The 10,604-nt window shown below is 45.0% G+C and overlaps 1 protein-coding gene across 1 annotated transcript; it reads right to left on the bottom strand.

The window, feature by feature from the left end:
• Positions 1-248: 248 nt before the first annotated feature.
• zgc:86896 (uncharacterized protein LOC415190 homolog) lies at positions 249-10,579 on the bottom strand. The gene is made up of 10 exons (XM_063903138.1): positions 10,453-10,579; positions 9,654-9,779; positions 8,196-8,300; positions 7,448-7,670; positions 6,862-6,969; positions 5,769-5,975; positions 5,421-5,496; positions 1,529-1,719; positions 1,013-1,103; positions 249-430 (listed from the first exon to the last, which is right to left on the bottom strand). The coding sequence occupies exons 2-10, from the start codon at positions 9,715-9,717 to the stop codon at positions 425-427; spliced, it is 1,071 nt and encodes a 356-aa protein (XP_063759208.1). The 5' UTR covers positions 9,718-9,779; positions 10,453-10,579; the 3' UTR covers positions 249-424.
• Between the last annotated feature and the right edge of the window lie 25 nt (positions 10,580-10,604).

The following is a 10,604-nucleotide window of genomic DNA, read 5'->3' on the forward strand; positions in this document are numbered from 1 at the left end:
TATGTTATAAAAGCTGGCACAACCCTGATGACATTATCAAAGGTATTCTTTGGGACAGAGATCTTTAGGATATATTTTCAGAAACTAACCCTTAAAGAGAAGGTAAAATCGTAGAAATACAGCAATGCAATAGTTATGCAGAAATAAAGGCATAACCTAAATAAATAAATGTAATTGGACAGTAGAAATGACACAAACAATACACAGTGAGCACACAACAGTAACATGTAAAGAACCAGTAAAAACAATTCATTCTGACCTGTGAGTACAGTCTTTATTTACTCAAAGTTCACAAAGCAAAGGTGCTTATAGTGTTTTCCAGTTTCTCAAAAGCATCTCAGTAGTTCATTGGGTCTAACTTGTAGCAGTTATTACTTGATGGTCAGTTCAGTGTGTGACCCCTGCAGGATGGCTTAGCGGGGTCTTAGTGCTGCAATGAGAGGACGCACATGTTAGAGTAGATCCCACACAGTTGTACTGAGTTGGGACTTTAATGGCAGATTATGTAGCACAATGTTGGAGTATTATTCATAAAACATATTTCTTATACTTGACTCTGCCATTTAGGTTCAACTGATTTTATGTACGTAATTAAGACTATTTTTCTGTAAATATTTTTGTTAGAGATACAGTGCACCCAAATGTTTCAAGGGTAAGAAAATGAGATTTAACATAAGTACTGGCTAACAGTAATACATTTTTTTTTATAATCCTCAAAACATAAACAGTGAATTTGAAGGATAATTAATGTAATATGCAAAATATGTCAACAACCAATCTGACTTTTTCTAGTGTTTGTCTGACATCAGCTAACTTTAGATGTGACTGAATTCTGTCCGGGAAAATTGTGACCAATCCAATGTGACTTATACTGTCATGTTAAAATATTCAAAGCTTGCTCAACTGTATTTTATCAAAGAGTGGAAGCAGACAGGACATCAACATGGTAAATTAAGTAATACTCCTTACAGTGAACTACATTAGTTACTAAATCATAGATTGACTTTTGTACCTTAAAATCCCAGATCACCATGGCTCCATCCAGACCCACACTGCTGTATTTCTCCACTTTGGCTTTCTCCCCAGACACAACACACAGTTGTCTGCAGAACACAACACATGCACACGTATTACAAAAGCTGAACTAATCCTGTTTAATATTGTTTATTGTCTGGAGACACCTACCATCAGTAACAGTTTGAAGAACAGCTGTATGTATAAATACATACATAACTGCTATAACTAAATGCCCCCCCCACCCCCACACTTTGTGGTTAAAGATCCACTTTGTGGTTAAAGACCTGAAACACAGAACAAGACATCATGCTGACTGGCTGATTTTTGTGAATTCCCTTATCGTAACCCCTAGCATCTAGCAACTGAGCAATACTAGCAGGCTTTGTCTGACAAAAGGCCAACAGTCTCCACATGACTGTGCTGTTGGGTCTGGAGCTACAGAATGGTTCCACTTAAGTCTAAACCTCCTTCGGGTTCTGATGGTCATTTATTGGAAAGCATTGGCCCTTACGTAATGCTGTTCTGGTGAAGGGTCCCCACTTCGTTGGTGTCCTCGTCAGTGGCCCTCTTGTCCAGGTTCTGGAAGTGCTGCATGGCTGTCAGGCTGCCTTTGGAGGACTGCTTAGGAATGTCCAGCTTCTTCACAAACTCCAGAGCACCTGGACCCTTATAGCTGAACTGGTAGGGGCAACAGTCATGACCCTGACCAAAGCAGATTAGGATATAGAATCATACAAATGTTTAAGTGAAAATGAAGAATGCATGATCTTTAAATTATGTATTCCAACCAAGAAAAAGACAAAAGCATTGGGAATAGGGAAAGTTGTTTGCATCTATTACAGTAGAGCCACTAAAACAACCATCACTTCAATAGTTAGTAATAGTTCAAAAGACCTCATGACAAACAAACATGAAAGCGAGGATACCCGGCCCGGAGGAAGCCCGGGGTCCCCTTCTGGAGCCAGGCCCAGAAGGAGGACTCGTCAGCGAGCGTCTGGTGGCCGGGCTTGCCACGGAGCCCGGCCGGGCACAGCCCGAAAAAGCAACGTGGGCAACACCTCCGCTTCCCCGTCCCGCGGGCCCACCACCTACGGGAAACAGCGATGGGGTCGGGTGCGCTGCCAGAAGGGTGGCAGTGAAAGCAGAGGGTCTCGACGGACCAGACTCAGCCGACAGAAGCTGGCTTTGGGGACGTGAAATGTCACCTCTCTGGGGGGGAAGGAGCCGGAGCTTGTGCGGGAGGTGGAGCGTTACCAGTTGGATCTGGTGGGGCTCACCTCTACGCACAGCGTCGGCTCTGGAACCTTACTTCTTGATAGGGGTTGGACTCTATTCTTCTCCGGAGTTGCTCAAGGTGTGAGGCGCAGAGCGGGTATGGGGATACTCACAAGCCCCCGGTTGAGTGCCGCTTTGTTTGTTGTCTGGGGACATTGAACCAGAGTGGGCGGTGTTCAAAGCCTCCATTGCCGAAGCTGCGGCGGGGAGCTGTGGTCTTAAGGTCTTAGGTGCCTCAAGGGGCGGTAACCCTCGAACCTCCTGGTGGACACCGGTGGTCAGGGAAGCCGTCCGACTGAAGAAGGAGGCCTTCCGGGATATGTTATCCCTGGGTACTCCTGACGCAGTTGCAAGGTATCGACGGGCCCGAAGGGCAGCAGCCTCAGCCGTGGCCGAGGCAAAGCAACGGGTGTGGGAGAAGTTCGGAGAAGCCATGGTGAAGGACTTTCGGTCGGCACCAAAGTGGTTCTGGAAAACAGTCCGTCACCTCAGGAGGGGGAAGCAGGGAACCATCCAAGCTGTGTACAGTAAGGATGGGACGCTGTTGACCTCAACTGATAGTGTGTTAGGGCGGTGGAAGGAACACTTTGAGGAACTCCTGAATCCGACAACCCCGCCCTCTATGTTAGAGGCGGAGCTGGAGTATGAAGGGGGATCAATTCCAATCTCACGGGGGGAAGTCACTGAGGTAGTTAAACAGCTCCACAGTGGCAAAGCCCCGGGGGTGGATGAGATCCGCCCAGAAATGCTGAAGGCTCTGGGTGTTGAGGGACTGTCATGGTTGGCACGTCTCATCAACATTGCGTGGAAGTCGGAAACAGTACCGAAGGAGTGGCAGACCGGGGTGGTGGTTCCCCTTTTTAAAAAGGGGGAATCAGAGGGTGCGTGCCAATTACAGAGGCATCACATTACTCAGCCTCCCCGGGAAAGTTTACTCTAAGGTGCTGGAAAGGAGGGTCCGGCCGATTGTCGAACCTCAGATTGAGGAGGAACAATGCGGTTTTCGTCTTGGTCGTGGAACGACGGACCAGCTTTTCACTCTCGCAAGGATCCTGGAGGGGGCCTGGGAGTACGCTCATCCGGTCTACATGTGCTTTGTGGATTTGGAGAAGGCGTATGACCGGGTTCCCAGGGAGATACTGTGGGAGGTGCTGTGGGAGTATGGGGTGAGGGGTCTCTACTAAGGGCCATCCAATCTCTGTACTCTCAAAGCGAGAGCTGTGTCCAAGTCCTCGGTAGCACGTCGGACCGATTTCCGGTGAGGGTTGGCCTCCGCCAGGGCTGCGCTTTGTCACCAATCCTGTTTGTGATATGCATGGACAGGATTTCGAGGCGTAGTCGTGGGGGAGGGGGTCTGCAGTTCGGTGGGCTAAGGATTGCAGCACTGCTTTTTGCAGATGATGTGGTCCTAATGGTTTCATCGGTCTGTGACCTTCAGCACTCACTGGATCGGTTCGCGGCCGAGTGTGAAGCGGCTGGGATGAGGATCAGCACCTCCAAATCTGAGGCCATGGTTCTCAGTAGGAAACCGATGGACTGTCCACTCCAGGTAGGGAATGAAGCCTTACCCCAAGTGAAGGTGAAAGTGAAGTGAAAGTATCTCGGGGTCTTGTTCTCGAGTGAGGGAACAATGGAGCATGAGATGGGCCGGAGAATCGGAGCAGCGGGAGCGGTACTGCAGTCGCTTTACCACAACGTTGTGATGAAAAGAGAGCTGAGCCAGAAGGCAAAGCTCTCTGTCTACCGGGCCATCTTCGTTCCTACCCTCACCTATGGTCATGAAGCATGGGTCATGACCGAAAGAACGAGATCGCGGATACAAGCGGCCGAAATGGGATTTCTCCGCAGGGTTGCTGGTTTCAAGGTTTCAAGGTTTCAAGGGTTGCTGGCATCTCCCTTAGGGATAAGGTGAGCGGTTCAGTCATCCGGGAGGGACTCGGAGTAGAACCGCTGCTCCTTCGCGTTGAAAGGAGCCAGTTGAGGTGGTTCGGGCACCTAGTGAGGATGCCCCCTGGGCGCCTCCCTAGGGAGGTGTTCCAGGCACGTCCAGCTGGGAAGAGACCGAGGGGTAGACCTAGGACCAGGTGGAGGGATTGTATCTCTTCGCTGGCCTGGGAGCGCCTTGGAATCCCCCAGTCAGAGCTGGTTGATGTGGCCAGGGAAAGGAAAGTTTGGGACTCTGTGCTGGAGCTGTTACCTCCGCGACCCTGACGGAAAAGCGGGAGAAGATGGATGGATGGACTTCAATAGTTCATTACCAAAAAGGATGATTCTTCTCTTTTATAAGGACTTAAAATATCAAAGCGCAAAAACTAAAATGTGAAACACTACTACAAAGCTCTCTGGAGTAAAGGGAACTGCAGAGCTGCTGGTATCCCCCAGTCCACACTGCACATAGGTATTTCATCCATCCATTTCAAAATAAAATAAAACAGTGGTTATTGCAGCTAAAACACACACACACACACACACACACACACACACACACACACACACACACACACACACACACACACACACACACACACACACACACACACACACACACACACACACACTGTCACGATCTCAGTTTCTGTATTTATAGTTTACGGTTTTATTTTGAAATGTATCTTGTTTTGTCACTTCCTGTCTTGTCTAGATTACTTCCTGTCTTAGTTTCCCTCCTGTCTGATTGTCTGATCGTGCTCACCTGTTGCCCCTGTGTGTCTCCCCTTCCCAGCTGTTTCTTGTCTTGTGATTACCCTCCTCTGTATTTAGTCTGTGCTTTCCTTTGTGTTCTTTGTCGTGTCGTTGTCGTTGTTTTCCTGTTCCCTGTAGTGATTTGGATCCCCCTAGTTAGCCCTCCATTTTCCACCAGTTTGTCTGCGTTTTTATTTTGATACCTTTTCCTTGTACTTTTTCTGTATTTTTGTTATCAGCTTTTTCATAAATAAAAGCTTGCCTTTTGTTATCCGTTTGTACCCCGGCCTCCTCTATTGACTTCTGCACTTGGGTCCTTCCCCCAATCCTGACACACACACACACACACACACACACACACACACACACACACACACACACACACACACACACACACACACACACACACACACACACACACACACACACACAGAGGTAATAGTTACCGCAGCAACTAGCTCCGTGGGGCTGACGTACAGGATTCCCAGCAGGGGCAGACGGTTATTGGTTAGCATGGTCACCCTGGAGGTCAGAGGTCAGATTGGTGGAGCTTATTACTTTTTTCTTAACACATTACATCTGATTAAATACTTAATTGCCTAAATGGAGTTTTAGCCAGTGAAAAACAGACAGAAATAAAAAGAGCTTGACATTTCAAGTTGTTGAATTTGCACTGGTGAGTTTGTAAAGAAGCAGATTTATTTTGGAAATATTTTCCAGTCTTGATACTCTGTAACAGGTGCTTTGTGTGCGTTTAGCTGAATATCAGTATGAGTATAAGCGGAAGGACTCACTCTTCACTCTGGATCGCGTCAGCCACAGCGATGCTGCTGTTGTGGGCTACCCAGGCCAGCTGGTCTCCGCTGGGGGAGAAGGAGACGCTGTGCACCCAGCCTCCACAGTCCTTGTGCTCCAGCAGCACCTCCCCAAATGGCATTTTGGCCCCCCAGGCAGTGGGCCCAGGCTTGTCCTCAATGTCCTTGATGTAGGTTGACAAAACCCTGAGAAAGGTGCAGACTGTTAGGGTCTGGCAAGGGGGGTCAAAGGCTGGGATGCGCAGGCCGATGTTTTTATATTGTTTTATATAGCTGAAATCATAATATCTAAGAAAAGGTGACAGTTAAAGATATGCCGATTTCATACAATTCTGGAGCTGTATTTTTCAGCCAGGATCTGAATTGAACCTAAAGTAAGTTTGATCTGTTTGATGTGTATGTGTTCAGCATTATACTATGGTAAATATGGGAGCTTACAAATTAGTGCTTTTAAAGCTAGTCAAGATTTTAAAAATATTTTCTTACGTTTATAATAAGACTCATAATTACAAACAAACAACTTATTCACATGTAGTGTTAAGCGACTTTTTTCTTTCCCTGTATACCCTGATTCTGATCAACAACCAGAACCCCCAATGCACGCTGTGTGACCCCCAATGGAAAAGAGACAGGTTCCAGGACGAAATAAATGTTCTTATGCAGCTTGTAACTACCTGCCTGCTTCTGGGAAATGTCCGGTTGCAGGAAAATAAAACAGATAGTATAAGGTCAGCATGGGGAAATTACATAAACAGTCTTCTAGCAAGGCCCACACGTGCTGTGAACACAAAGTCGCCCACTAAGGTGAGTGAAATGCACAGTGTAAATGTTACTGTGTGAATGTGTGATGACTTAAAGCTGGTCTGACTTGCATCCTCAAATTCCAAACAGGATCAAAGAGTGCATTAATTGTTATCTTGTTTATTTCATGGTCGAGAGAGCATATTTGGATTCATTTTGAAAGGTTTAATTGAAAATGATTGTTAACTGTTCAAGCTGGTTATTATGGTGGTGGTTCTCAATCTGATGAACTAAGACTCCAGTATCAGTGCACTGTTGGGGGCGCTCTCACCTGCAGTGGAAGTCTGCAGAGCCAGCAGCCAGCAGGATGTTGTTGGGGTGCCAGTCCAGACTCAGGACGGTGGAGCGAATGGACTTCTTGATGTGCTTACTCAGCCACCTGAAAGGGAAAGGGAAAGATGACACTAAATGATTGGCAAACATCAAGGCGATCTATGTACCAGGCAAGAGGTTAGAGACAGTAGTTAGAAGTAGTCATTGTGTCATTGGTCCATTTCAGAATAATATCTCTGATATGTTTTATAATTATTGATCATTAAAGTGTTCTCAGAGCTGGTAAAGGTGCAGCTAGTTTGAATGGCTTTGTATACTGCAGGGTAGCTGCTGGATTTACTCCAGGTGAACTAAAGTCTGATTTAAGGGCTGATTATATTTACCATCATTAATCCAGATCTGTAAAGTAACTAAAGGGATTAAATTAATTTAGTGGAGTAAAAGTATAAAGTCGCATTAAATGGAAATACTCAAATAAAGAACAGTACCTCAGAATTGTACTTACAATTACTTGAGTAAATGTACTTAGTTACTTCCCACCTCTGGTCTCTGGAATCATTGTGAGTTGGTCATGTGTTGCTCACCAGTCGTTCTCCTTCTCGAAGTAGCAGACGGAGATGAGGCGGGCCCCGCTGCCCAGGGCGAACTTGTTCTCCAACGGGGACCACTTCACACAGGTGGCTGCGCGGTTGATGCGCACCAGGACGAGGGTGGGCTTCCACACACCGTCCTTTAGAGTCCACACGTAGGCGTTGCGGTCCGAGGCACATGTCACAATGCGGTTGGATTCTGGGGCCCAGTCTACACCTGTGGACATCATTCTGAAGCTCCATTTAAGTCTCAAAGGATAGTTGATGCAACGTTTTCTCGTACGTATTTAACTAAATGTCAGCTTCATTATTCAGACACCATCAAAACAAATGTGCGTCCTAAATCGTGGATATCAATACCAACATACAGTCAATAAGACATTTAAATTCAAATGTATTGTTTCTTATTGGCTGGCCAAACCCCCATGTTTCAAACTCTGAGGGAAGGACTGTTTCCCATCATAAACAAATAAAAGCACCAGAACTCTTCCAATGTTTTCCTCTTGTAATATGAATTCATTCTCATATTCTAGCATATTATATGAAATTATTATTCTCAAGTAAAAAAAACAAGCTTTCAGTCCAACATTGTTGTTACATTAAATAACAAAACATGTGTATACATCTCTTATTATCTCTCCCCAATCAATGTTCAAATCAAGTCATATCCCCGAGCCCTTGTGTGATCAAACAGAAAGTCTTGAGGTCAGGCCTAGGAAAAGTCGTCTCCGTGGATGTGTACCTGTGATCCGTCCGCTGTGCTCCGTCAGCTCGTGGATCTTGGCCCATTCTTTGCCTTTCTTTTCATAGATGTTCACCACATTGTTGTTAGGGCTCACTGCAATCTCTGGAAATAAATAAGTATGCACAAATGTTAGACTTTTAACATTTTGTCATACTAATACAAAAACACAGGGGTAGTAATATGACAGGGCCTGCATTTAAGGAGCATGAATGTGCATTGTCATGATCCATATTCAGGATGACAAAAATAATCAAGGTTCCGCTCATGTTAATACACAGACTGTATTTTTGCAATAGTGGAAATGTCACATAAAGAGTTTACATCTTCTGAGGAGCATGACAATGGCATGGTAAGATGCTCAGTTTCACTTTTAATCAATCATTTCATACAATTTTTATATAACCCAATATGACATTTGTGTCAGGGGGCTTTATATTGTGTACAGGATACGGAACCCTTTGAGGATCTAATACCTACAGGAGAACATTTTTGAAAAAGTTCACGGTTTTCATTTGTGATCATTCTAAAAAACGCCTGAACTGTACAGGATTGATCCTTGCATCGATACTGCACATCACATTCTGATTCTTTCTGGGTGGGTGCAGGCCTGAAGTTTGTCCACTAGAGGAGGTCACGTTCCAGAGAAATCCTCAGTATGGGGACCGACCATGATCATCCATAACAGAGTTGCATGAGGTATGGCAATGTTTGTCAGTTGGTTGCTCCACTTCAGACTTATCAATCTAAACAACAGTTAGATAAATTGCCATGACATCTTTGTACATTAATAGTTTCTAGAAGAGGAATTGTTATAAATGAACAACTTTTCCATCAGCTTCGGCAGTACCTTTGTTTTATGCTCATATGCTAACATACTTGCTAACCACTCAGATGGATCTATATCAACTGCAAGCTAACATCAGTAGCAGCATGTTAGCTAGCACTAAGCTCAAAGCAGTCCGGTGCTCAGGTTTGGCCTCGCAGCTTTAAACATGGCTGTAGGCTTTCATTGAGACATCTATCAAAGACCAAAGTCCACCAACAAACTAACTGACCAACTGGAAATAAAATAGTCCGTGGCCTTTATTTTTTTACACTGTAGTTTCACAAAACTTTTTTTTTTTTTTTGGCAAACAGCAGCAGACCCTGGACTTTCCTGTTGAAATCAGATGAGGTTAAATGTAATGTGTGTATAAAAGTAATCTGCACTTCCGTGTTTAACTGTACTGCAAAGTAAAAAACTGAATAAGACATTGTGCAACTGAAGTGCAGTCAGATGCGTGCAGTAAAGCTCTTTGAGTCCATTTCCTGCATAGATAATCAGATTCCCTGCGGTTCTCCAGACAACATTAATGAAATTAGAGCAGGGAGAAAATCTATCTATGTCTGCATTGTTAGAGTGGTCCCACCCACCATCATGGAGAAAGAGGTATGTGTAAGTGCTGTTTCACCTACGGGTCCTGTCTTTGTTCCAGGAGTGGCAGGAGAGTGGCTCCAGTCCAAAACTGTAGAGCGACATGTCTGAACAGACCAGAAGGCTCTGGAATGTAGTGCTACAAGTGCTGAGCTGCAGATGTGTTGCTGCAGGTCCCAGGAGCAGATCAGTGAGGAGCAAAGAGAGATAATTAGTAGAGTAACATATTTTAAGAGACACAGCACAGCTAGTTTGTAGTATTTGGGTTGGGAAATTATATGGGGAGTGAATTATGAAGTTATAACAATAAAGTAGGTATAGCTTTCATACTCCTATCTTGAATCCACCTGATTGGTATTGCTTACTTTCGTACATCCACTTTACTGGCACTTACTGTATGAATGTATGAGTGTATGTCTGCAGCTACTGTGAGCTGCGAGTACTGACTGTAAGATAAGAGCACACCTTTACCAGGTGTGGTGCACACTGTACAAACACTCTTACACACACACTGTGTTCTGTGCCCTCTAACAACTACTGGATCCTGAAGGAAATAAACTAAACTGGGAGGAGACAACAGAGAACCCAGTTGGATGTAGTCCCTCACCATTTGAAAGGTTTCCAACATTCTACCTCTGGTATACTAAGCACATTGCAAGTGTTACAGTTGGTATTTGTATTCGCCCTGACTTGTCAAACAGAAAGACACATTGGAATATTGTTTTCCTAGCTCTATGGACCAGATGGAATGCAAAAAAAACAGTTTTAGTTATTTTAAAAAACTGAATAAGCTGATTAAATGTTTTTTTTTGTTTTTTTTAAAGCTACGTCTTGACCTACCTTTGCTCTGTGGTCAGGTTCAGTTGGTGGTGCTGCTCAGAGCTGCAGGGCTGTATTCGTGGACTCTGGGCAGTCGACACGAATGAAGCAGTGCAGTGCGACTGGTGAAGGAAGTGACTGTATTACAGCGGGGGGGCGGGGGGGGCAGGTGG

Source organism: Eleginops maclovinus, chromosome 16 (genome assembly GCF_036324505.1).
Source record: "Eleginops maclovinus isolate JMC-PN-2008 ecotype Puerto Natales chromosome 16, JC_Emac_rtc_rv5, whole genome shotgun sequence".
Taxonomy (NCBI): Eukaryota; Metazoa; Chordata; class Actinopteri; order Perciformes; family Eleginopidae; genus Eleginops; species Eleginops maclovinus.